At 33.1% G+C, this 27,835-nt stretch overlaps 1 protein-coding gene across 1 annotated transcript in view; it reads right to left on the minus strand.

The window, feature by feature from the left end:
- LOC118203870 (endothelin-converting enzyme homolog) overlaps positions 1 to 27,835 on the minus strand; it is a 131,075-nt gene that overhangs the window by 7,974 nt on the left and 95,266 nt on the right. Inside the window, exons 14-19 of the mRNA XM_085821504.1 lie at positions 26,023 to 26,084; positions 23,203 to 23,254; positions 15,532 to 15,599; positions 9,250 to 9,380; positions 7,326 to 7,391; positions 1,821 to 1,916 (exon numbers count right to left, since the gene is read on the minus strand). Of these exons, the coding sequence (XP_085677630.1) occupies positions 1,821 to 1,916; positions 7,326 to 7,391; positions 9,250 to 9,380; positions 15,532 to 15,599; positions 23,203 to 23,254; positions 26,023 to 26,084 (475 nt within the window). The remainder of the gene's footprint in view (positions 1 to 1,820; positions 1,917 to 7,325; positions 7,392 to 9,249; positions 9,381 to 15,531; positions 15,600 to 23,202; positions 23,255 to 26,022; positions 26,085 to 27,835) is intronic.

Raw genomic sequence — 27,835 nt, forward strand, 5'->3', positions numbered from 1 at the left:
TTTTAGTGTGTTGAGATGAGAATTTTTTAACTGCTTGATTAATAATGTTGGGTGGAAAGCCCCTGTCAATAGCTATTGCTTTTAAATAATTTAGTTCTTCAGCAAGGGCTAGTTTGGAGGAGCAAACTTGAAGAGCACGGAAAACATAGGAATAAAATGAAGCTAACTTTTGTTTAGTCGGATGACATGATTTAAAGTGTGGTGGAAGGCAAACCGATGAAGGTTTACGGTAAACTGTAGTACTGAAGTTGGATGTGTTACGTGTGACCAGAATGTCGAGAAACGGAAGAGAATTGCAAGTCTCAAGTTCAAAAGTGAACTGAATAGCAGGATCAATAGAATTCATTGTTGAAAGAACTTTATTTAAATCATCTTTATTACCTTCAAACAGAGTAAAAGTATCGTCTACGTAGCGGAACCATGCCGGGAAGTTTAAAGTTTCAAACAATTTTGATTCATAATAATGCATGTAGATATCAGCCAGGATGGGACTGAGGGGGCTTCCCATGGCTAATCCCTCAGTTTGCTTGTAATATTTATTTTGGAAAACAAAATGTGTTTGTTTCAAACAGAGTTGAGTGAGAGAAATTAGCTCATCAATTTCGATGCAAGAAAAATTAAATTCGCGAAGTCTGGTTTCTAGACATCTTAATGCACCCTCCACTGGGACATTGGTGAATAATGATTTTACATCAAAAGAAACCATGAGTAAATTACTAGGAGAAATGTTTTTAACTTTTTTTACAAACTCTATTGAATTTTTTATGGTGTAAATGTTATTGTCTAATAGAGTTGAAAATCTAGAAACTAAATATTTAGCTAATGGATACGAGGCAGTACCTAAATTTGATACAATAGGGCGGAAAGGAATACCACTTTTATGAATTTTGGGAAGAGCATATAATCTGGCACAATTCGCAACAGATGGGATAAGTGAATGTTTTAAGTTGCCTGAAATGATTTGCGAAGATTTGATCGCAGTTTTTATGTTTGACAAGTCCGAAGGCGAAGGATCTTTAGGGATCGAATTATATGGTCCTTCGTTTAAGAGTTTAGTGACACCAATCGATGTAAGTGTTCCTATCCATGACGACTATCTGGCCACCTTTGTCGGCCTTTGAACCTAATGTCTTTACAAGGTGATAGTAGATTATGTCACGGTGATATTTGATTTGGTAGTCATGTAATTATTGTGAGAAATCTGAAAAGGTTAAAAGGGAGGAACCTGCTATTACTTTTGTAACAAAAGATTAGATTCAATTATACCAGTTATTCTCAACCTGTCCTCCTTTCCAAATCTTGAAAAATTTAGATAATTTTTAATGCATTTTTTTAAATTAAATGGCAAAAAGTACAGAAAATTTTGGTAAATAACCGAAATTTGAATAAAAATTGTTTCTTATATTTCTAAAATAAAACTAAAATTCTTAAGAGTTAAATAAAGGGATGACTGCATCCTCTTCCCAGGTTGAGAACCGCTGAATTATAGCAAAACACATAAGACTATGCACATGCGAAGGATGCAGTCATGGAGGATTTCTTAAGCAAAATTGACCTATCTTTACATTATGTATGAGGAAAACATCACACAGATAAAATGTTCAGCCAAAGAATTTGAACTGCTATTCAGTTTCTTTGGTATAGCAACCGGCATTAAAATTTGAGACAAACAAACATTGTTTGTCATCTTTTTCACCATTCACTCAATGCTGGATGTTGTCGTTAAGTAAGAACTAACAGGGAGCCCTTCTCAAGTATGGTCTTATTTATCATCTCAACTAGAATAATAATAATAATAATAATAAAAAACATAAACTCACTGAAGCATAGGATATCCAGAACAGTTGATCTTCTGTAAAGTTTAGACCTGGTAAGATCTTATCTCGTTTAATTCTATCTTGAAATTTTTGGTAAGCCTACAAAAGAAATCATATCTGTATTTCATTACAAAGAAAAATGTGCTTTGAATCATTGCAGTATTTTCAGACAAAACATAGTATTTACCTTTTCAAGCGTGCTTTTAAAAAAGTGACAGCGAACTGAAAATTAAAATATAATTTAATAATGGAGACAACGGTATGCATTTTCCCTGTGTAATCGACTACGTTTTCAATACATTTGTAACACCACTGCATCTATTATTGATTTCATTAAAAAGAGATATTTGAGGTTGTGCCTGCAGTCAGGAGTGCACCCGTTCTTTCACAACATTGTTGTAAAATCATCGTTCTCTCAGAAGTGTTCTAAAACATGATAATTGATCATTGGAAGGAAACATAATCGGTGCTGTAAGAAGTATGTATGGTGTCAGATATTCTCTTCACTGCGAGATGATGTGACTGCACCCGTTATTCAATGACGTATCTGTAGAAATATCGAGGACAAAATAAGTGGATCATATTTTCAGAGCGAAGTCAATCCAGTGATGCATTCCTAGCTGCAAGCATGATCTAAAATATTTTTCTTTGATGGAATTAAGAATTTGGTGCGATAGTGTGAAGAGAATGGTGATAAGTGACATGTTATTTGACTACATCACTGAATGATCTGTTTAATGATTTTGTATTGTGGCTATACCACTTGAGAACCCATATGTTACCACACCACAAATTTCAATTTATCAGCAGCTAGATTTTTTTCATATGATTTTCTACACTTTGTTTTTCTTTCCGCAATAATATGTTTTGGGAAAAGCAGATGAACTTTAGGTTTAAACATCGTTTTTTAATCCCAATTCTTTATGAATGATTTTACTTTACAATGCCAGATGACAGAACCTGTTCCGATGCAACGAATCTTTGAGTCGGTAGTTTTCTTTCGGGACTAGAGACTTCAATTCCTCGATATTTACTCGCGTTCACAGGCAGTTTTCGGAAGCGGCCCTTTTTTTCATTTCTACTTTTAGCTAGATTCTTTCTCTCTTTCGTATCTAACATATAAATACTTTTCTTCGAAATGCAGTAACCTCGTTTTTTACGCCATTATACAATTTGTCTATGCGAATATTTCCTTCGGAAAGGGCATTTACTTAAACTTCAAGCCATTTATCAATTTTAGGAGTCGTTTCTAAATAAATCTCTTATTCTGCATTCCAATCAAAACAAAACAGTAGCAGACTATTATATTGAAAATGCCAAATCCTTATCTCCAAATGCTAACAAAAAAATTTAAATAGAAAATCTTCCCATAAAGTGCGAACGACCTTCTGATATAACTGTGGAGTTCCAATGATAGATTTTTCTGTGAACGGTCTCATTTATCCTGCCATAATTTCATCAATTTTTCATTGCCTATTTAGGAAAATGTATAATGCGATGTATTCGGAAACGTTATTTCTCTCAGAAAATAAAATGAAAGTATGTAAGAGTACTGCCAACTGAAGTCTAAATGGAAATAAGACAAATGACGTGTAAGGAATAAAAACGCTTCACATTAAAATAGCAAGTCGAGGAAAAATCTCACCTCAGCGGACGGTACAAAATTAAAACCCATGGTTATTTTTGAGAAGAAAGGCGATACCGAAATGTAACTTCCCACATGGTGTTCTCATTCATATTCACGAGAAGAGATGGATGGACGAAATTGTGGCTAAGAAATGTCTGGCAAAATCTTCCTGTTGCTTTAAAGAATCCAGAACGTCTTTCAGTTCGGGACATATGTTTCATATCCCATCTAACGGCGAAGAGATTCTAGAAAGAGTATAATATAGATATTTTAGTTATTCCAAGCGAATTAACGTCATTAATTCAGCCTTTAGATGTGTGTTTCATTAAACCATTCAAAGGAAATTTAAAACGGCAGCGGAATACGTGGATGTTAGAAGGTGAAAAAACATTCAGAAAAGAAGGCCATGCCAGTCTTGAAATGGTGAACGAGTGGAAGCATGAAATGAAATTAAACATGACATAATTCAAAAGTTATTTGGAAAAAACTGCGGTAAATCTAACCATCCAGGTGGAACGTAAGATAATTATTCTTATTTATGGATCAGACTAACAGTGACAGTGAAGATGAAACAGAACTCAATTATGAAATTTTTTTGTTAACCGATAATGAAAATTTTGAAGTTGACAGGTTTATACCATTTCGTTTTAAACAGCATTTAGGTACATGTAGAAATCTAATTTTAATTTCCTTGTTTTTAAATCTATTATTTTTATATCCGGCTTATAACGCGCACCCGTAAATTTCGATTTTATTTTTTGTATTAAAAGTGCGTGTTATACGCTGGACTATACGGTATATGTACATACGTACATATTCACACACATCTTTATATATATAAGCGGCTTAAGTGTTTGTCGCCGATAGTTTATTTTTGCCACTCGGAAAAATGAGCGCGGAAATTTACGTTTTCGCAGTTTTTAATTAATATTTCGGCCGATTAAAGTCGTACGAAGATGAGAACGGTATCGATGGATTCGAAGAATTTTTTGGAATCCGAGGATACGCGTCTCGAATTTCAACTCGGCGCCGTTCCGTAGATATTCGAGAAAAAAGAATTTGGCGCGTAGCCAAATCCATCTAATAGGGAAAACCCATGAAAGACAGTGGAAAATGTAGGGGAAAATTAGTTTTTAAATAATATCTCGGCTAATTAAAGTCCCACGAAGACGCGAATGGTCAAAATAGCGTACCACGGACCTGCGGGAGCCAGCTGTTTCGGAAGAAATTATGAATCAGGATCGTCAATTAACATTCGGTGCGTACCACCGAAGGGTATTGACCGATAAATAAAAGGTGCCTTTAGGCCGTACGCGGTTGTTCGTACGGTTTGATTTTTCCCTTCAATTTCTCACTGTACTGGGCTCCTACATGCTTCTTTTGCTTATCATTTTCATCAATTTTGACCAACTCTGAGAAATCTGCATCAGTAGGGGGAGCAATAATCTTTTTGACGGAGCTCTCCTAGCTTCAAAATTTTTCTTATATTCTTTACATCCACGATAGCTGCAGACGTGAGATTCTCCACAGAAAATACAAGTCGGCTTTTCTTCATTCTTGAGGGTGCATTGGTTGCTTCTGTGATTTTTGCCGCACTTACAGCAGCGAACCATGTTATTATATAGATGTTGCGAGTGGCCCCATTCCTGGCATCTATAGCACTGAGTGGGGGCGTGTCTTCGGGGAGTAATTCTTAATCTTTACGTTCACGCTGAACATACAGTTCAGATTGTGAATGGCGAATCCAGCTTTGTTTTTCTCTAATTCGAGTAGGTAAATCAGCAGTTTTTCTTGACTATTTCTCCTTGACCATTGAAATTGTCTAACTTTCCTGATTGGGAAGTTTCTTCGCTTCAGGTCCTGAAAGATCGCTTCTTCTGTGATTTTATCAGGTAAGTTTTTCAGAACCACCCGCATAGGCTTTTCGAAGTTCATAAGGAAAGTATGAAAGGGAATGCCTCTTCTTTGCAGCAAGCTGGTGGTATTTCTGTAGTCGTCGATGGTCTTAACCTTTACGAACATTGTTTTCGCCTTCATTTCTGCCTCGAATTCATCTTTACATACGCTTAACAAGATTTCTTCCAACTTCAACCAATCCACGTCTTGGTTCTGGAATACAATGGGCAGAAGCGTCTCCATCTGAACGGCTCCTCGCTCTGGCTCCTCCTGTTTTTGCATTTCAAGTAACTTGAATGTGTTTTCGTAAGATATTTCCTGTGGTTGAGTATTTTCTACCTTTTTAGCCGATTTTTTCGGAGTGATTCAAACTTTTTCATCATCGCTAACGACAACTGAGCTGGTATCCATGGCCCTTTGGGTAACTTCTTCACTGCAGCTTGTAACTGCTTCGGGCGTGGGATTCTTACCGCTGGCTTCCATCTTTTCCCCCACCTTTCCCTTTTCTGCGGCAATTCTTTGCTTTAGCCGTGCCATAGTTCCTTGTACCCTTTCTGGGAACAAAAAATCTGCTATCAACTGTAACATTCTCTCTTCGCCTGCAGCTTGTTCCGTTAGTTCCGCCCAGCATTTTTCTTCCTTTACCCGTTCTACATTCTCACTGCTACTTGACTTCTTCGAAGTTTTCACCTTCTTATACTTTTTCTGAGGCGACTTGATAAAATCTTCTTTCCTCAAGGGTAGTGATTTCTTCGCCCTGAATGATCTGTCCGAGTCTGAGAATTCCTCGTCCGTCTGGTCCATGTGTGTCCTAAAAAAGGACATTTTTCAATTACCCTACGGTAATCCGCTTCAGATTAGCACTCACCACAATAAAGACAACAGTCTTCGACACAACTACGAGTAAACCGCACTATCCGCCTACGGGACTGGGATAGGTCCTTCATTCGTGACTGCTTTCTAGTATTAAATAAAAAAATTAAAATTAAAGAAAGATAAAAAAGACAAAAGCAAATAAAAAGAAGAGAGCAGAAAATGTTAACTTAAATATACATTTAACGCAAGAACGGAAAATATAGATCAGGGGCTGTGCCGGCGACTAGGGTGACAGCTGAAAGTTACTTCAGCCTGTTTGAGATATTATGTGCGATACTGACTCAATCGCGTCTGGTACTGTGGCTTTAAAATTAATCAGACTTAATTTTCCTGATAATTTGTTTTGCATTATATGATCATTACTCCAGATTAAAGGCCGATTAAAGCAGGCATGCCCCAAGGCCCAGTTTTTATGATGTAACTTTACATACTTATGATATCCCGCGACACCCTAAAATTCGGATAGCGCTCTCGTCTTTGATGGAATACACCAAAATACTATAAAATTTTGGCTTCACCAGGGACAGAGGGGTTAAGAGTACTAAATGCCGGTAGTCCATTCTGGGTGCGAACTGAGTGAACGGGCTGGCTACATGGTTGGTTTTCGTGGTTTTTCCCATGTGTAACGTGAATACGAAGCAGTTCCCCTTCCCTTAGGCAGATAGCCCTTGCATGCTTTATCATAATCCAATAACCACAGAGAAATAACAGTGCATCTTGGTTTATATGAAATAGTACAAAACATACATATTTTAAATTCGAAACCCTCCAAAAATTCATTTCCAAAACTGGTCAAAATTTTTATTGCAATGTCCAACATCATCAAAATCATGAGCCTCGATCACAAGAATGACAAGCGTACCTGCTAATATTCTTTATCGTAACAATTAGTTCAAGCTGGCACTTCGCCGTTTTTCACAAAATGAAGAATTTGAATACTTTTCACGGTCATCCCACTGCTAATTACTTTTCCTGACTCTCTCTACCAGCAACGGAGAAAAAGAAGGCTACTTCCGGGAACTTCGAAATATTATATATTCTTATAATCCATACCGGAGCTTTTATATAAAACAAATGCTATTATTTTGTTAATTAAGAAATAAACATACCTCATGAGCTATTTCGAGACCTCCACTGTCCGCCATATTTTCCGAAAGTGTCATTGTGCCATTCACCTGTTTCAAGGAGACACAAATTAATTACCATGTGGAAATTGAAATAGTTAGAAAATTGAAGGGAAAACAAAAATATCTCGATTGAGGGGTCAACGTTGCTCACTAATGGATGTCTTTATTGACAGACTTCAAAATGGAGTTAGAATCAGGGACAATGAATGGAAAGTGCTGTAATTGCTCCATTTTTCACACTTTCTCTAGTGCAAAACTACCTATGCATGGTCAGTGCCCAGATGGACTAGACATTTTTTTTGTAAATATCAGCGAGCTGTGTCAGTTGGAAGAGTATCGCGAACAAATCTAAAGGACTGGGCCAAAGAATGTAATTAAATTCCTCAGAGTGTATATGTAAATCTAAAGTATATATATAAGCTCTATATATAAACACTTTTATAAAAGCAGAAGCTCTTATAAAAGTTCTTATAAAGAGAGACACAAAATGCAAACAAAAATTTTAATGTCATTTTTTGGAAATTTAGACCGATGGATGCCATTGTGGAATTACAAACTCTTAAATTGGGGGCATATATGGCATTTATACACTTTAACAGAGGGCTTTTAGGCTTACTAGATATTTTAAATTGTGTAAGTATGCAACATGGGGAAGCCGAGAGATTTAGTATGCTCGACATGGAGCGAATAGGTAAATCGAAATATCACTCACTACCCAGAGTAAAAATTGACATAAAAAACAAATAGGCATAATATAAGCAGCAAAACAGATAAAGCAGAACAAAAAGAAGGTTATAACCTATAGATATGGAGATTTTTAGGTATTTGGGTGAAGATTTAATAATAGAAATATAGCATTTTAAACTTTAAATACATTTTTCTCAGAATTTATTTTTTCTAAAAACTTGCTTATTTGGTGCAACATAAATCAAATTATTATAACTTTATTTTTATGAAACTTTGTATGCTTAATCTACATATAGTTATCTAGGGAATGACGTACCAGAATTTTTATATGTTAAATATTTTAAATGTGGTCTGTTATTTAAATAATGACATTGTGAATTTATCGAAAAGCTCATAAAAAATTTCAAAATTCTGAAATTTTTGTATTATTTAAGATATCCTTCAAATTCTACGTCATTCCTTAGATATAAGCATGTAATTCATTAGTGTATGACTTTTTTAAATGTAACTTTAATATTTTTTCGTGTAAAATGTTTCAAATTGTTTTAAAATTTGCTTAAAATTTCACATAAATTTAATATTTTTTGCAGGATAATAATAGTATATATTAAATTTTGATATTCATTAATTAATCTCTGCAGATAATAAATAAGAAAATGTGCTTATAGTATACTTATAGTGCTTTTTTGAAAAAAAAAAAAAAAAAAAAAAAGTGCTCCAAACGTGGTCGGATACCTTAAGTAAAACAATATACAAAAGCAACAAAGCAATCAAATGCGTTTAACATTTAGAGAAATTTGCAACAAAATCATCGTCTTGAAATGCATTTTTCTTTCAAAATGTCGCAGGTAAACAAACTTTTGATGGAAGGATATCTTTTTGCTCTTTCGAAAAGGAATATTTTTATTCCGCGATTTCCGAAAGTTATGAAATACATGGTATTAAACTTCTAAATGCAAAACAAGCAATGTTAAAGAAGCATGGGTTTCTCTAAATGACTGCAGCAACAAAAGAAATAGCAAAAGAAAAAAGGATTTATTATCAAAAAACGAGATGGATAAATTACATTTTAACTATTAAACAGCCCCGAAATCGTTCTAAAAATGTGTTAACACCCTCTGTATTTCGTTTCTAAATTAATTTTATTTCAATACTTGATAATGAAGGATATATAATTTTAATCTAGTTTTTATTTTCTAAACTATAATTCTAATCTTACGTGGCTGTCAACTCGTGGCTCGTAGAAATCATCATACTGTTTCACAAAACATTGTTGTTTCTCTTCGAATTGTTTCCAGCTAGCATTTGTAAACCACATCCGGTAGTTACCTTCTTCATCAAAATGGCTGCCTGCAACAAAAAATTATTAATTTTTGCTTTCTTTGTACACTTTAGTTAATCCGAGCTAAATTTACGTTCTACAAGCTAGCGTTAGTATTACTCTCGACTGCATGAATGTTGTTTTAAAATAAATTCAAAATGTCTGTAGCAGTTGTTTAAAACAAATTATGCATCACTAAATGTTTTATATTCTTTAATTATCTGCATATTTTTTATTTATTCATAAATGTCTTAAATTGTGCGCATCATAATGTTTTAAATTAGGTGCATATTCAGAGCCCAAAGGATGGCTCATGCATTAACTGGGCTTCAAAAACCTTTTCATTTGTATTCTACTGTGAAAATTACAATGCATAAAAGGCCTTCCAATGGCTGGGTGGATAAAACCGCTGAATACTGCTAGTTCGACTCAAGTTCATATCTCAGATTGATTGCATGGGTGTTGTCCGGTTTTTCGTATATCTAACGTGAATACTAACCATTTTTTTGGTGGAAATTCTCCACGAAAATATCCCTCTCCTTAGGTAGATAATCTACCCTGTTTTGCCATAATCCAATCAGACACATAAATCAGCAAACGAGCCCGCTATGACGTATATATATACATATCTTTCATCTGCTGTTAGTGACAGAAGATGCATGTATTAACCAGAATCCAGTGGAAATTTTATTTTCTAAGTCTGTGATGTCAAGAGCTTATCGTTAGTATTATATTGATAATACTTTAGCATGCTTAAGGGTTCGCAATATATTGAATGCACAAGTCCGAGAGGAACAGCTTTAGTATAGCCCACCTTCAAAGTTTGGCGAATTTGGTTTGGCGCCAAAGCACATGAAATACGTTGTTTTGAAAAATGGTTGCCATCTTCATTTCACCAGAAATCGTGGATAATGGAAATAATCATGATACAGTAAAACATGATACAGTTAAAATTATCATGACACAGTAAGCGAATTCTACCGGTTATTACAACGATAAAGAACGTCGCAGTCTCATACTTGTATTTCATACAGCTTCAGTATTTTCAAATATTTTTAAGTTTTAGCATTTATACAAATAAAAAAAGTTTTTTTTAATTTAATACTCTGGAACATATCAATTTTATCATATTTACAAATTAACGTTTTGCTACGTAACAACATAATCCCTTATATACCAGTAAGTAGATAATTTTCATTATTTTCTAAAAATTTTAAACTTCACATTAATGAAAAACAGGTTCTTAAATTCCTAAATCACATTATATTCTCTGTAGGCAGGCATACTAGAATTCTACACATAAATAAATAAAAAATTTAATTTCTCGCAATGAAAGAAAATATTATAAGAAAATAAATACTACAAATTAGGAACACTAAGCAATGCTTCACATACACACACACATACAGTGTCTCACAAAAGTGATGGGACACTTGTGCTTTGCAAAAGGAAACTGTAGTAAAATAAATTAAAAAAAACATGTAAAAATTTTTTGTGGGTGTGTTTCATACTTAAATTTAGTAACAATTATTACATAACATATATTTTATCAAAATATTAATTTAATAAAAATACAATTGTTTAGAACGGAGCAAAAAATGGCTCACATAAGTGATGGGACACTTACTTTTCCATAAAATATTTATCCAAAAATTTTACCTTATAAAAGGTTTTAATATTTTGTTGGATTTCCTTTTACTTTTAAAACATGATTTAATCTTCTTGGGATGGATTCGACTAATTTTTTTGCGATTTCTGGAGTGATTTTAGCCCATTCTTCTTGAAGCACCGATTTTAATTGTTGTTTTGAAGAAATGGTGTGTTTGCGAAATTCTTCCCTGGGTTTTATCCACACCAAGATTCTACTGTCAGAATAAATTTATTAAATTTACTCTCATCAGCAAATATAACTTCATTCCAGTAATCAGAATTCTTATTTATGTTGGATTTTGCGGAAGCCAGCCTGAGGTTTCTATTCTTTTCACTCACGAAGAATTTTTTCCTGGCTGCTCTACCGTGATATCCAGCAGATCGAATTACTCTTCCAATAGTCTCAGGATTTACAATTACTCCATATAATGCTTGTAAATCAGCAGCAACTTTAGGAGCACTCATTCTTGGATTTTTTTTTAATATTTCGAACGATAATTCGCTTTATTCCATTGGATAGCTTTGATGGTCGGCCAGGTCTTCTTTTATCCTGAATCATATGATTCTTTTTATATCGTTTAATGATATTGAAAACTGTTGAATGACTCAGGTTAACTGTTTCAGCAGTTTCTCTAATAGAATTTCCACGTTCAATATGCAAATTAATAACTAATTTTCGAATTTCAGGCAAAGTTTCTTTTCGTTTAGCATTCATGGATGCACAGAGATAAAAAACATAAAAATTCCAAAACAAACTGGAGAGAAATACTGCAGACGATTTTATAAATTATTGCCAATTGCTTTTGAGTAAAAATAAAAACCCCCAACAATATTTTTATTGCTTACTTCAGACGATTTTTGTTGCATAGTACGTAGTAGTATCTAATGCTGTCCCATCACTTATGTGAACCATTTTTTGCTCCGTTCTAAACAATTGTATTTTTATTAAATTAATTATTTTGAGAAAATGTATGTTATGTAATAATTGTTACTAAATTTAAGTATGAAACACACCCACAAAAAATTTTTACATGTTTTTTTAATTAATTTTATTACAGTTTCCTTTTGTAAAGCACAAGTGTTCCATCACTTTTGTGAGACACTGTATTATCAAAGAACTCATATTATCAAGTGCGATTACGATTGCAAACACTACGTATGATAATAATGAGGTAAAAGTTACACAACGATCCGTATTCGCTCGAAAAACATCAAAGCTCGGTGTCCATGTACACATCCATCTACTTCCACCTTCAAAATATCAAAGAATTGCACAACCTCGGCATTGCGCACTACCTTGGCTCTGCCCATGTACTCATCGATCTATTTTCACTTAAAAAACATCCTTTTGCCCATGTACACATCGATCTATTTTCACTTAAAAAACATCCTAGAATTGCACAAACTAGGCACCGCGCACTACATTGGCTTTGCCCATGAACACATCGATCTATTTCCACTTAAAAAACATCCTAGAATTGTACAAACTAGGCACCGCGCACAACCTCGGCATTTCATACTACATTGGCTCTGCCCATGTACACATCGATCTATTTTCACTTAAAAAAACATCCTAGAATTGCACAAACTAGGCACCGCGCACAACCTCGGCATTGCTCACTGCATTGGCTTTGCCCATGTATATAGCGAACTCTTTTCACTTAAAAAATCAGAAATTGAATAAACTCTGCATTGCTCATATACTAAGAAATCTGCTTTCACTTAAAAGAAATCGGAGAATTGCAGAAATTCGCGCATAAGCAACTCCATTGATTCGCGTTGTAAAAAAAAAAAAATTTAAAAAAAAAAAAAAAAAAATTCTAGAAAAATTGAGCTTACTACAGGCGAATCAAGATCCTAGCCTAATTGATTTCTCAGCCGTACATTTCTTGCAAATACTACCATTCGATGACTTTTTCTGACTAACTAACCAGCATGGTATCTTAATTTTTCACAGAAAACGTTATCCTTCAATAATGGACAATCCATCAAAAATCCTCTAAAAAGTTCATACTCTATTGTTAATTCATACATAAAATATCTGTTTCCAAAATTTTACGCTTGTTTGAAAACTACCACCTTAAATTTTCCTTTATAATCTCCTGATACTTAGTTACAACATCACTAACAGCAGTTTTAGAGCAAGCAATAACTAAACGCAAAAATATCACCTCAAGTAGCCAAAAAAATATATACAAAATAGTATTCACGGTATCTGAGCTTTAAATAATCGCCAATAACAGTGTTACGAATTGTGTATTTAGATATTAATTTTAGTAGAATTCTAATTTAAAATGTTGTATTTCCTCCTGCAACGCAGCGTGAGACAAATTTTTAGAGAAATCTATACCGGAAAAGTAAGAATACAGGGCACGTGCATTAAACTTTGAGTAAACGGATATGTCGGTAATTTGTATTGAAATTGAATAAATGTAACTGACTACTAAATTAGCTGTAACCGTAATTCCATCCTCTTGTTTACATTGCGTTTGGCGAATAGTATGGGTTACCAGATCATATCATTTATCGCCGCTCTTGGCGATATTTTTTTTGTTTAAAATTCCGGGTGGGCTATACTAAAGCTGTGCCGTCCGGGAAAACGTTAGTAAAATTTATTCTTATGCAAAGAAATATAACAGAACGCTGGAATTTTCCTCAGAGATATTCGTACAAGTGTTCACAATATCATTCAATAATAATCAGTAGTTATACTTAAAACTACTAAAAACGTTAAATAGAACTCAATACACAGCGCATTTAATCTCACGCTGAACTCGCAACAGTAACAACAGCAGCTAACTAAACAGCTGAGCTGAGATGTTCTCTCTGTCGCTTTTTATAGTTTTCAATCGGTTGCGAGAAATTTCTGCTTCTCGAGATTTCTGTAAAGTAATAAGAGGATGTAATTGCGGTTACAACTAACACAGTAGTCAATTTTACTTTTATTCACTTTCAGTACAAATTACCGAGATATACATTTATTCAATGTTAAATTAAATGCAATGTTAAGTTTTCTTGAGAGATATTCGTACAAGTGTTCACAATATCACGCAATATAATCAGTAATTATACTTCAAACTACTAAAAACGTTAAAATACAACGCACTGCAAAGCGCATCTCAAGAGAAAGCTAACTCGGATTTCTCAATTCACGCGGAAATAGCTCGCAACAGTAACTAATCAATTGAACTCAGACGCTCTCTTTTTGGCCTTTTATAAATTTCAACCGGTCGCGAGATATTTCTAGTACTTCTGTTTATCGAAATTGCTGGAAAGCAATAAGAGGATGGAATTATGGTTACAGCTAACATAGTGGTCAATTATATTTATTCAGTTTCAAATAAATTACCGAGATATTCATTTATTCAATGTTAAATGCACGTGTTCCTGTATTTTTACTTTTCTGGCCTAGCTTTCTCTTAAAATTTGTCTCGCGCTGCATTGCGCGGGGAAATACAACAATTTTAATCATAATAATTCTACTAAGATTATCTATGTGAATACAAAATTCGTAACAATATTATCATACAAAAGTAGCGCAGCGAACAGGCCAGTCATTTGGAACTCACATATGTAGTTTACGTCTATTGTCATGAAACGTAAAGAAACACAAACTATCTATTAGTCCTGACGATGTTAAGTTTTGATGCATGAAATCACTATAATTTTCAATGTGCTGAACCAAACATAAAACAACTCTGAAATTATTTTTCTTTGCTAATCTATCCTTCATTATATTTGGTTGTTCTATCCTCTTTTGCATGCCGCTTCTTTGCAAGTCATTAACAACTGGAATAATTTAGAGGATACTAGAAATGAGCGAAAGTAATATGTAGTGAATCAAGGCCCAATCATTCTGAAATGATCATTAAAAGTTGGAATGGGTTTCAATAAATCAGAGATGCTTCTTAATTAATAACAGCTTTGTAGTGTTGTAAAGCATGTGCACATGCTTTACAACACTACAAAGCACAGAATCACAGAAATTAAAGATAACAGCTTTGTTGTGTTGTAAAACATGTGCACATACTGAATTTTCTCCTTCCGTTGGAAGCAATAGCTGACGGACATAGAGACATTGTTGTTGTAATGTGAATTCATTCATGGCTATTTCCAGTATGATGATGAAGAGCATTCCAAATGATCGTGAAACGAATCACCTATCGTCGATGGTTTTACGACAGGACTTAGCCCTTCATGTGAACACTATTAAAATATTCTTGGACACAATGGAACAAAATTTACGACCCATGAATCCAGCATTTCCAGTATTAACAACACTGGAAAACTTGTGAGAAGTAATTTCTTCAGAATAATATTGCTAATAAGACATGCATCTTCTGGTTACGATGACTCATTGCTGAAAGCCTGAAATTGATAATAGGATAAATAACTTTGTGATCATTACTACCTATCACATAATTCTGAAAGTGTGCGTATATACATACATTGGCCAAGTTTTTGATATAAACTGATGACTTATTGCAAACACAATATAAACTTAAATGCAAAGTAGGCAGAAAAAAATACCAATGCTGTCGAATGCATGGGCAAATTCGTGACCTATCACCGCTCCGAATCCTCCGTAGTTCACATACCTATAAAATAAACTTTCTTTAAATTAAAAAGCGTATAAAAGTAATGTATTACAATTGAGAAAGTTTGCGAATTAAAAACAATTTAAAAATAAAGCTGTTAGTTCTATCTCTGAAATATTTTTAAAGTTTACATTACAAGTTTTCTAAAAACTTTGACGAGTCTATTCTTACAAGTTTTTTAAAAACTTTGACGAGACTTAAACATGCACAGAGAACACCAGAAAATATGAGACAATGTTACACGGTATATTCGAAAGGTAAGAGGAAACAAAATGCCCTTGGAATAGTGACGTTACTACCTGCAAGCTGAAGGAAGAGCCACACGTCATGTATTCTTGATGATGTTCTGTCTGTAGATCGCCAGATTTGAAACTCATCGATTGCATCTTATGCGGCCATGTAAAACCAGATGAGTCAGAAGACCTCTTCAGGGTCATTCCAACCATGGTAACCACAGCTGCGGAAAAAGAGCCCCTAATTATTTTTTGTTCCTTATTTCGTCTGCTTTCAGTGTATTTCGCTTAGTGAAAAGTGTACAGTTGAAAGTTGAATTGAATGACTGTCGCAAACATGGAAGTAAGAATAAAAAGAGGCTCCAGCTCCGTACCACGACTGAAGCAGTGATTCCAAGCTTTGGTCTCCAGAGGGGGTGTTTTTTGTTTACATCCTGAGCATCATTGATTAGCGCTTTGATAGTATTTCCACACACGACAGATCCACACAAATCGAAAAGCGGAAACACTTCCGCATAAAAGAAACATTCATTGTTGGATATATAATAGCAATTTGTATAATTATTTAGTGGCATTTACGCAAAAATCACATCTTGGTTAGTTTTCGATAACTTGCAGCATCGATTTTGGTTATCAGTTTGTTTTATAAAATTCTAAGCTTCTGGACTGCAAAAGTATAGATTTTAACAAAAATATTATGCTTAAAGAATGAAAAATACCTTAAGGTACCTTTAAAATATCAAAATATCTCAAAAATGTAATACACATTAAACCTCAATTTCCCTATAATATTTCTTTCGCTACCCTTGATAGAGTATTCGCTACTTTTATTTTATGTTCCAAATATCAAAATGTTATAAATAAAGTACATTCTTGGCATCAAATAATATTGTAACATGTACGATTTTAAAATATTTAGGGAAGAGGCTTAATAGTTTATCATCTTTCTTCCAACCTTCGTCTGGCTTTTAAATGTACCGGAAAAATGGCTGAAGGGAACATCAAACGTTAAATTTAAAAACTGCGTAGAATTTTACTCTGCAGAACAACTTCATAAAAAAAGTTATTACGTATAACAAAATTATAATGAAATAAGCAATATCCCTTAATACAAATATTAATTATCCTAATAAATAAATTAACCAACTTCCCTTTGCAAAATCTTAAGAACTGTAATGGTATAAAGGAGGTTAAGAACTTTGTTTCCTAAAAGAATCACTCAAAACTTTTCAATATCTTAAAAACAGTGAAATGAGCAATAAATAACATAAAAGAATACAAAAAACAAAAAATTCTGAAAAGCAAAGTATAATTAATGATATTTTATCTTATATTTTCAAGAGAAAAAATTACAATGAAATAAACTATATCCCTTAATACAAATATTAATTATCTTAATAAAAAAATTAACCAACTTTCCGTTGAAGAAAAAATATCATGCAAAACGTTCCAATATCTTATAAACAGTGAAATAAGCAAAAAATAACATGAAAGAAACTTAAAAAACAAAAAATTCCGCGCAGAACGTTACTGCAAAACAACTTTATATCTATATCTATACCTATATCTATATCTATCTATCTACATATATATATTAAAAAATCAATAAAAATGTACTATATATATAAAAGAATGACAATAAAATATGCCAATCTCTTAAAAACAGTGACATAAAAAATACGATGAAAAATTGTTGCCAAACCCATATTTCTAAAAGAATGAAACTATTCAAAATGATGCGATTTCATCAAAAATCTATCAACAACAATAAGAAAGGAAAATTGTTGCCAAAATCACATTTTTAAAGATGTGAGATGTGAGAAGTGTACTCGGAAGCTTCATTTAAAATTTTTTTAAAAATACAAAATATTATCATTTTTCCAAAATTCGTTTTGTAAAAGCAGTTGCAAGGATAAAAGTTTAACGTGTCCAAAAATCAAAGAAAAATAAATTATACATTTTTAAAAATAAACTTTTTTAGGAAAAATCCCGTTGAAAAGGTGTTAAGCTCACTTTGTTAAATAAATTCGTATTTAATCGATTTATTGAAACACGAAATTTATTTTAAGTTCGTAAAATAGCTAAGTGCCTACTTTTCATGACGATGGGAAAATGGAGTATGTAGAGTAAAATCTCGCTTTCCCATAGCCCATGTCTCAAAATGACGCGATTTCGTCACAAAACATAAAATTAAAAAAATTCGAATTCGAATTTCGGAAAAATCGCTTCGAGGTGCACTGGCTCTTGTCTAGATGCACCGGATGAACTTGTTAAATACGCTGATGAAAAACTGGATTGTGAATGAAATGACATAGTATTGAATGAAACGATTGAACTCAAGGATTATATAAAAATTCGAGATTATGTGAATGCAACTCGTGCTGAGAGTCGAGTGATCGATAGTGCATTTTCTGTGTTTCCACCGGATAAGATGCCGCCTGCCATGAAAAAATACCAGAAAATGAGGACTATTTATGAAGGACTTTTGTCGTTATTTCAAGGTAAGTGCAAAGCATTTGGTGAATTACATCCTGATATTGTTTAAACTTAATTATTGTCAACTAATTTATAAATTGGGTGAAGAATTTACCCTAATGCAAGTATTTCTGATGGTAATGCACAGGTTATGACTTCTAAGCGTAAACGACTGTCAAAGAAATCGAGTAAACGACCACTTAAGCAAAGTACAGATGCTGATGGCTTTACTTTGCCGAAAAAAACGGCCAGACCATCTAAATTCTTAAAGAATAACATTGAAATTCTTCTCAGTGACAAGTTTGATGAATTACCAAAGGATATTTCTGACAGCACTGAGTGTAATATGGATGTTGAAAATGTTGCTCCTATTGTTAAGCCATAATGGCAAAACCATCTATTAAATACTCAGACTGTATGAAAATTATGAAGCAAGAAGTTAAGGTCTAAGTTTCGCGGGCAGGGTTTGGGGGATTTTTTGAAAATCTTCCCCAAAACAGAAGATGATCATCGAGGTATAACGAATTATCTGGACTAATGTAAAGTTGACTACTATCTGATTACCAAAAATATGAACGACCAATTAAAGTAGTAGCCAGAGGCTTTCCCAGACTGTCCGATAGATGAAATTGAACAAGAACTAAGTAACATGGGGTTCAAAGTTAGGAAAATTGCACAGATGCATAGATTAAAAACCAAGGTTCCCATGTCTCTATTCCAAATACAGTTAGAAAACATCCCAGGAGTAGAAAAGATATATGATATAAAGCATTTCTTACTTTTTATGTTGAATTTGTGGAGTACAAAATTAATGGAAGTATCGTACAGTGTTACAATTGTCAACATTTTCACCACAATTCTGAAAACTGTAAATTGCATTCTCGCTGTGTAAAGTGTGCTGGTGCACATAAAACCTCTGAATGCACTGCCAAAAGGCTGGAAGTTGTTAAGTGTTGCAACTGTCAAGAACTAGGACACGCCACCAATTTTAGGGGTTGTCCTAAGTTCCCAAAGATTAGCAAAACCAGCAGTAAATCTAATATTAACATTACTGCAAAACCTACTGCATTTAATAAGTCCGAAAGCGATAATGTGTTATCTTATGTAGATGCCACCCAACATAGGTTAAATAAATACCCTGCCAATCTTTCGTAACACCAATGATAATGGTAGTATTACCAGTAATCTTGTCTTAGGTTCCCTTGGCGAAGTTTTCAAGCTCATAAAGGAAATTATACGAGCCAGTTTCCCTTAGAAAGTCCTCCACGAAGGCATCCCTCCTCTTAGGCAGATAGATCTAGTGTGCTTTGCCATAATTAAATACACCGCACCGCACATAAAGGAAATAGGCAACTTGTTCAAAGGTTTCAATGGTCTTGCCAAAATCATTCGGAAAATCACTTCCAAGTTACCTGAAATACAATCAGCAGAGAATTCAATAGATAAACTCTTTCTGCTATTTAATTTGTTCGAAGAAATATTTATGCAGAATACTGCTAATGAGCAAAATGTCAATGCTTAACCCTTTGTTGCATCATGTCCACCCTCTAGTAGATAAAAGTTTAAATTTGTTTATTCTTCTGTAAATGCCGTAACAGATTCCATTTCTGTGTTTACTCATTCTGTATTATTAGAACATTCAACTGTCGATCATAGATGGTTGTATAGCATCACTAAGTAAAGCATTGCTATTTGGAAAATGGCTTCTACTTCTGTTTCCAAGTTAGTACAATTTCTCATAGTAAACATTATATAATATTGCTTACGTTTTCTTATACTGCCAATTTTTTATTCATAATTAGTAATTTTAGACATTTTATTTTAAATGTCATTTTGAGAAAATTGTGGAATGGGTAGATAAAGATCTACCGAAAAGAGTGAATTGAAACCCAAATGTACTGCTTTTTAAGCCAAAACACCACTGGAAATGTTTATGTTTGGCAAGGAATTTCTAGAACATTTGATATTTAAATCCAATAGCTACAGGTTACAAAATCGTAGCAAAACGAATTCAATCACAATCGACGAAATGAAGGTATTTTGGGGGATCTGTATGTACATGTCAGTTGTAGATTTACCGTTGAGAAGATGGTAATGATCACTGCTAACAAGGCAGGAAATGATTTCAAATGCAATGACCCTAAATCGTTGGGAAGAGATTTGTATGCTGTCCACTGTAGTGAACAAACTGTAGCAATTATTTAAAACGAAATTTGAATAAATTTTTTTTTTTTAATTTTTACTAAGGTTAAGTAGAAAAAAATACAAACATTTTCGTTTAACTTCTCTAGATTATTTGTATGCAGCAAAGGGTTAAATACTATATATTATGACGAGATAATTGGTGTACTCACTTAATAAATTTTATGGGGGAGGATATTTATACGTTTAATATTTACCTATGCTGATCTTTCGCTCATATGTTATGCTTATTTCTAATAATTTATTCTACCTGTCGGCTGGCTCGTGGATCCCCTTTTAGTTTTTACCTTAAATCTCTTCATTAAATCTCTAGTGTTCCCTTATTTAAGTACCATTACCAGTGTTGTAATTCTCTTCAATTCTTAAATGACTAGTAATTCACCAAATGCTTATACTATCCTTCATGTATTTATCAAGTTCTCTTACAGTATTTCATGTCATCAGCTCGAGAGATGCTTGGCATTATCACCTTTCGGTTTTGTTTCACCCATTGATTACGTTTTTTGGCAATTTTTATGTATCTTATTCCAAATTCAACCACCACTGATTTTTTAAATCTCTATTTTCAACTTATGGCTTATCAACATTAAAAGACACACAAGTATTCGATTAGGGGTAGGGCCTTCGGCCGAGGCACCCTGGCGCAAGCGCCTCCTCCATCGTGAAACAAAATGGCATTTGTATTAAATAACAATATAAAAAAAATTAAGAACAAACTGAGCACTGATCTGAAAGAGCTAATTTTTGAAATTTACCTAGTATCAGGAGAGATTCATAAGTGAAAAATTCTAATAGACTTAATGCACAACAATCCATAATCCCTAATGAACAATAAACGATTGAAGCACTATAATTTTAATGTGATTTACCAAACTGCCAAAGCAAAGTTTTTGATTTTGCAAAACTGTTTAAGTCTCTTATAAAGACTTTATTTTATACTAATCAATAATTTTTATTTTAAGAAACTTTCCTTTTCCTTCTAATTTCAATTTCTTGCCAGAATGCAAATTTAAATGACGTATATGCAAAATCTCAGTGAGTTCGGAAATAGTGTTTAAGTAGAATTGAAGAATTTGTACTAGAAGAGTTAGTTATAAATTCTGTAAATAGGTCGAAGTAATAGTGCGGTTAGAATTGCCGCTGACAGCATGTAAATTTATGCGGAAAGAAATTCACTTGTTATAACGGTGCATAGTAATTTCAGTTTGTCTTATACATAGTTCAAAATCTGAATTTTGTTTTAGCTTTTGATCTGTAAGTTACTTTACATACTTAGCAGAAATGAATTGGAAAAGAATTCTCATGCCTTTTCAAAAAGGTCTGAAATGTTCGGAGCTTTGTGAAATTGGATAATGGTGTTATATACTCACTCAGAGCTATTCTTGGGACTAAAAGCTGGAGTAATGCTTAATAAATAATGGCATTACAAAAACACTTTTAAGTCATTTATCTGTTAAATAGTGTTTATATTTTCTTTTCTTTGTGAGTTTTTAATATTTTATAAACTTTGAAAAGCTAATAAAAATGTTTTTGATGCAAAATTCTCGCTTTTTCATGAAAGTCAAACATGAAGATTTTTTACAATGAAACTAATGGTAACTTTTGTAAATATATTTTTAGTCACCTTAAAAATATTTTTCTTACTTTTAATATTTATTAGAAATATGCTATTGAATATCACTTTTTTAACTCTGTTTTCTAGTAAAATACTAGAAGATAATTATTATATATAACTTAAAGTTTTGAAATACTGAACAGAACATTTCATAGAAATTTTTTTAAAAAATAAAATCTACAAAATTAATATATCTATTTTTAGTATCTGGTAGATGTAAAAATGAATAAAAAGAGTAGGAAATAATACAAAAATTAATAAAATTTCCTTTTATTTATATGGGTTTCAGTAATTCTCCAGAAAGATATTAATATCCATTACTAATAACACAAAATATGTAAACATTAGACGAAACTCCCGCTTTCAAATCTGAGACGAAGGAAGTTAACGCATTCTGCCGAACAGCTGCGATCATTTCCTGCCTGTGCACGAAGTTATGGGGGGGGGGTCTCCTTGTCGTGACATCACTTTTCAGTGAGAAGGCCTTCTTAACTCTCGGTGGTGTCGGTGAGACACTGCTTCAAATCAGTGCATGGGAAAATCCACTTAGGGCCTCTCCATGGTCGCAAACGAGGGGGAGAAAATAAGTATCGTGGACAAATGGATGCAAATAACGGAGAGACGGAAAGGGCTTGAAATACCTATTTTAAAGTAGCAGACTGTCCCTAATGGTGTCGCTTCATTCGCCTGGCTGGAAAGAACATCACGTGGAAATCCCATATCTCTTGAAAGATGTAGTGTACCAAAGTCATTCCAAAGGCATTTTGTTTCTTCCACCCTTCTGAATATGCCATATTACATTACTGCACATTTTCTGAATATCCTGAATATTAGATGCAGAAGGTTACATTTTTCTCTCGAAAAGCGTTTAGCGTTATTTTATATTATATTGGTTTCAAAACGATTAGTTATCAAAATATTTATGAAAATGTAAGTACGTTTATTACTTATTCCTACACTCTATAGGAAAACATTCAAAATATAGTTGAACTTAGACAATTATTATTATTACTTTTTTAATATGGTACACTTTTATTTTTTAAACTAAAAAACAGAATACTATATATTCATGCTTTACCCTGGCTTTCCAGATGAAATGATTGAGTCTTGCAAAAGTCCCAAAGGAATAACTATATAAAAAAAATATTAAACTTAACCAAGAAATGGATAAATATTCTAAAAATATTAGCATAAATTCGATTTCTGTATAAAGTCATTTTTGTTATTCCATTACAGAAAATACGATATAAAATAATATTACAGTGCCTTTAAAAAATTTCTTTTGCTATAAAACCATTAAGCGGAAGAGAAACACAAGTCAAATTTAAAATTTGGAAAAAAGAAGAGGGACAGGGACTTCTGTCTGATCACCTTCGAAATCCATAGTTTTTTTTTTTTTTTTTTTTTTTTTAATCTGCGATTTTCGGTCAAAATTTCGATTTTTACTTTATTACATTTTATTAAAGAATACATCTTTAGCTATCAAATACAGGTTTATGCTTGTTGATGGTTAATTAGAACTGAAGTTACAAGCATTTACCTGTAACGGAACAACAAATTAATTGACATACTATTTAGAAATTTTTTAAATTGACATACCTATTTAGAAACCTTATTTATCATCAAGATTTTGTAAATTATAAACCTTCGTATTAAGTGAGATATTTTGTAATACATTCTAAGAATCTGGCGTTAGTTTTTTTCCCTTATTTCGTATATAGTTTGGAGCAGAGAGTATTCGACGTTGAATGGATGTGTTGCTGCTTTGTCGATTAGCTTAGACAAAGTGCTTGATTTGAAAGCTATGCACATTTTTGCATCATTTGCAACAAAATAAAAAAAATGGAATGCAATCTTCAGCACGACATATGTAAAGCGCAACATAATTGTTCTGCAAATTATAAAGAAGCAGCTACAGGTATGGAAGCAATTGGTGCTTATCCGCTTTTTGAATGATCTATTAAATTACGAAAGCTGAAGTACACGGAGTATTATGAGGATGGGGATTTAAAGGGTTTTTTAGTTGTAAAAGATATATATGGTAAAGATTCGGTAAAGAAACTGGAATGCATTGGACATGTACAGAAAAGGGTTGGTAGTCAACTACGAAAAGTAAGAAACTTCACTCTTGGGTTGAAAGGAAAAGGTAAACTGACTGATTCTTTTATTGATAAACTGCAGAATTAGGGATTGCAATTAGAAGTAATGTTGGAAACGTAATTGAGATACAACAGGCTGTACTAGCTTCTTGTTCCATCGTAGCTCTTCTTGGAAGCCAATGCCCTCCTCAATCAACGAGTTGGTGCAGCTATGAACGTGCGATTGCAGAAAAGAAAAAAAATCAGCCAAAAACCTCTGGTATATCAACATATATTTTGAGTTTAATTAAACCTACATATATGGAGTTGTCTACATAAACAAGAGTTATTAAAAAGTGGATACATGGCAAAACACAAAATATCATGGAACGTTTTAATGGCATTTTATTGCAAATTGTTCCAAAAGAAATATTCATAAACTTGCGAACATTAATGTTGAGCAAGTGTAAGAGTTGTGTTATTTAATGTTATTTAATGATGGATTTATAGGTTTGCTTGAAGAATTTTCAAGGTTAGGTATGTGCCCTGAATTTTACACTGAGCAGGGAATTCGAAATCTTGATAAAGTGCAAAGTCATGCTCAAAATTATGACTCTTGGTGGCATTCCACAAGTTTTACAAAACCCAAAAATAAAAAATCACACTTTGTTCGAAAAAAAAAGTGCAATATGTGTGAAAAAAGAACGTGTCAATAACAAAGCAGGGGAATTTTAGTTATCAGAGATGCTTCTTTCACTAAGAAATCGTTTTATGGAAACTTGAAACTTGTTTCCTGAAAAATGTTTTTTTTTTTTTTTTTTCTTTTTTTTTTTTTCTGTAAATATTGCCAATGGTAACAGCCATAACTCAAAATTTTATGGATAAAATTAAATGATACTTTATATATGTGTTTCATATAATCTGATGCATGCTCTGAAGCAGAAGATTTTAGAAATATTAATTAGAAGTTGAATTGTTACTTTTTATTTTTAGATTTTAAATGTAATTATAGGAAAATATACAGTAAATACTATACACTTTGACATATTTCAAGCATATAAGAATATTTCTTAATTATTTTGATTCATTGCATACAAAACAAGTGTAAATATAAATACAAATAAAAAAAACTGCATATTTATGTATACATTGTTCACTATGATTGTTGCCTTAGAGGCAAAATTTAAGCAAAATTATTCTTTTTTCATTATTTTTCAAAATTAAAATTATTTAACGTTACGTTTTAAGCACTCAATAATATGCTCAATAATATGCTTATCTTCAAATTAATATGTTTATAGTTAAAATAAAAACCATTTTTTAAAAAAATGGTACTCGAACGAGGTCGGATACCTTTTAAAAAGTCAAGGAATTTTTTCTGTTCTATTAATTTAACTATTCTGGTTGCAGTTATAAAGTAACTCCATATGTCATTTTAAAAGTAAAAGCGTTCTTGTGTCACCACTAGTCTCACTGATTTTGAATCCAGATGGTTTAAAAAGCTGGTTAAACAAACGAGAAAAATTTCTGTCGACTAAATTAATAAACGGAATTGAAAACGTACAAACTTTCTTAAAACCACTTAGACTCTCAAGGTTTGAGTTAGAACCCCATAAGTTATCTTCAAACTCTTCTACAATTCCTCTTAATCTCTTGTTTAATGAAAAGAATGTGGAAAATATGCTGCGCCTAAGGCTCCGCATTATCTTAATCGAGTCCTGATCATACACTAAAATTTTGGCCTGCAATACTGAACTCAGTTTTCTATTAGCCATGAATATAATTTAAAATAAGTTTTTTCATAACTAAAAATTTCTTACCAATTGAATTTTCCGATGGATGGTAAAATGCATTCGCCGCTAAAAGATTAATATCGGTCCATCTGCGACAAAAGAAAAGTTTGTGGATTAGGTATATTGAAAAGTAAGGTTAGGTTCGTTTCATCTAGGAATATGTTCTAAAACAGTTCTGAGAAGGATTGAAAAATTACCTACTGTATATTCCGGCGTATAAGGCGCACTTTTAATACAAAAAATAAGATCGAAATTTACGGGTGCGCGCTATACGCCGGATATAAAAATAAGGAAAAGATGAGCATACAACAATTTGATTTGTACATGTACACTGAGGGGAAAAAAGGGGGGGGGACAGTTCTGTATCTCCCGTTCTACTCGGACGATTAACGAAATTCAAATTGCGTTTTCCATGTCTCGAAAGCGCGATTTAGGATATGTATTAGATTATATATAGCATTGTTCTAATATAGGTATTTTGACACAAAATAGGACTTTTTCTGAAACGATACGCAAATTTTTTTTTCCATATTTCGATTCTCTCAAACTATGCCAAACTGCCAAGTTTTGTAAAAATAGTACGAATACTTTTTAAAAAATTAGCCCGCACAAGTTTATCTCTTCAGTGTTAATTCAATTTGATATGTATTTATTAATATCTCTTTTTTTTATTATACTTACTCAATTCCTTCTTTTACAGTTCGAAATTTGAGTTCATTCCAAATAAAATTCACCCATTTTTTATGATTTAGTTTTAAAATTTGTATTTTAAAATAATTAAAAAAAATTTTTGGAAAAAAATTTTGAATTATAAACTATAAAATTTTTACCATTGTTTCGCACCAAATTTTGCAATATTTAATATTTAGGCATAGTCTGAGTCGTAGAATCGAAATATGGAAAAAAATTGGTATGCCATTTCAGGAAAAGTCCAATTTTGTGTAAAAATCCCTATATTAGAACGATGCTATATATAAATTTAATATATATCCTACGTCGCGCTTTCGAGACATGAAAAACGCAATTTGAATTTCGTCAATCGGCCCAGTAGAACGGGAGATATAGGAACTGTCCCATTTCTTTTTCTTTTTTTTTTTTTTTTTTTCTTTTTTCCCTCGCAGTGTACCTAAACGTTGTTCATTTAAAAGAAATGACATACAGGGGTTGGACAAAAATATGGAAACACCTTTAAAAAACATGTTTCTTTGCTTAATATGGTGTAGGAAACCCGTTGGCATCCAAAACAGCTTGCAGTCTTCTCGGAATGAATAAATACAGTTCCTGTATGTTTGCCAAGGGAATATTATACCATTCTTCCTGCAAAACGGTGGCAAGTTCAGATAACGATGTTGGCGGTGGATAACGAGAACGCACTTTCCGTTCCAATGTAGACCACAAAGGTTCGATAATATTCAGGTCTGGTGACTGTGGTGGCCAGGGGAGATGGGACAACTCATCCTCGTGCTCAGAAAACCAGTCCTGGACAATGTGAGCTGTGTGAACAGGGGCTTTGTCGTCTTGGAAGACACCATCACCATCGGGGAACAAAGTTTGTACCATGGGATGAACTTGATCGGCCAAAATGTTCACATAAGTCTTGGCAGTCATGTGCCCTGACACAGTTATCATGGTGCTAGCAGAGAACCACGATATGGCTGCCCAAACCAGAACAGAACCCCCGCCATGTTTCACTCTTGGCAACAAACAGTCTGTATTATAGGCTTGAGATGGCGTTCTCCAGACATAAACTCGGCTAGAAGTGGGAAACAATGTGAAAGAAGACTCGTCAGACCATATTACTCGCTTCCACTGCTCTATAGTCCAGGCTTTATGACTTAAA

Source organism: Stegodyphus dumicola, chromosome 8 (assembly GCF_044657685.1).
Source record: "Stegodyphus dumicola isolate Sdum_Otavi_A_Nest chromosome 8, ASM4465768v1".
In the NCBI taxonomy this organism is placed as follows: Eukaryota; Metazoa; Arthropoda; class Arachnida; order Araneae; family Eresidae; genus Stegodyphus; species Stegodyphus dumicola.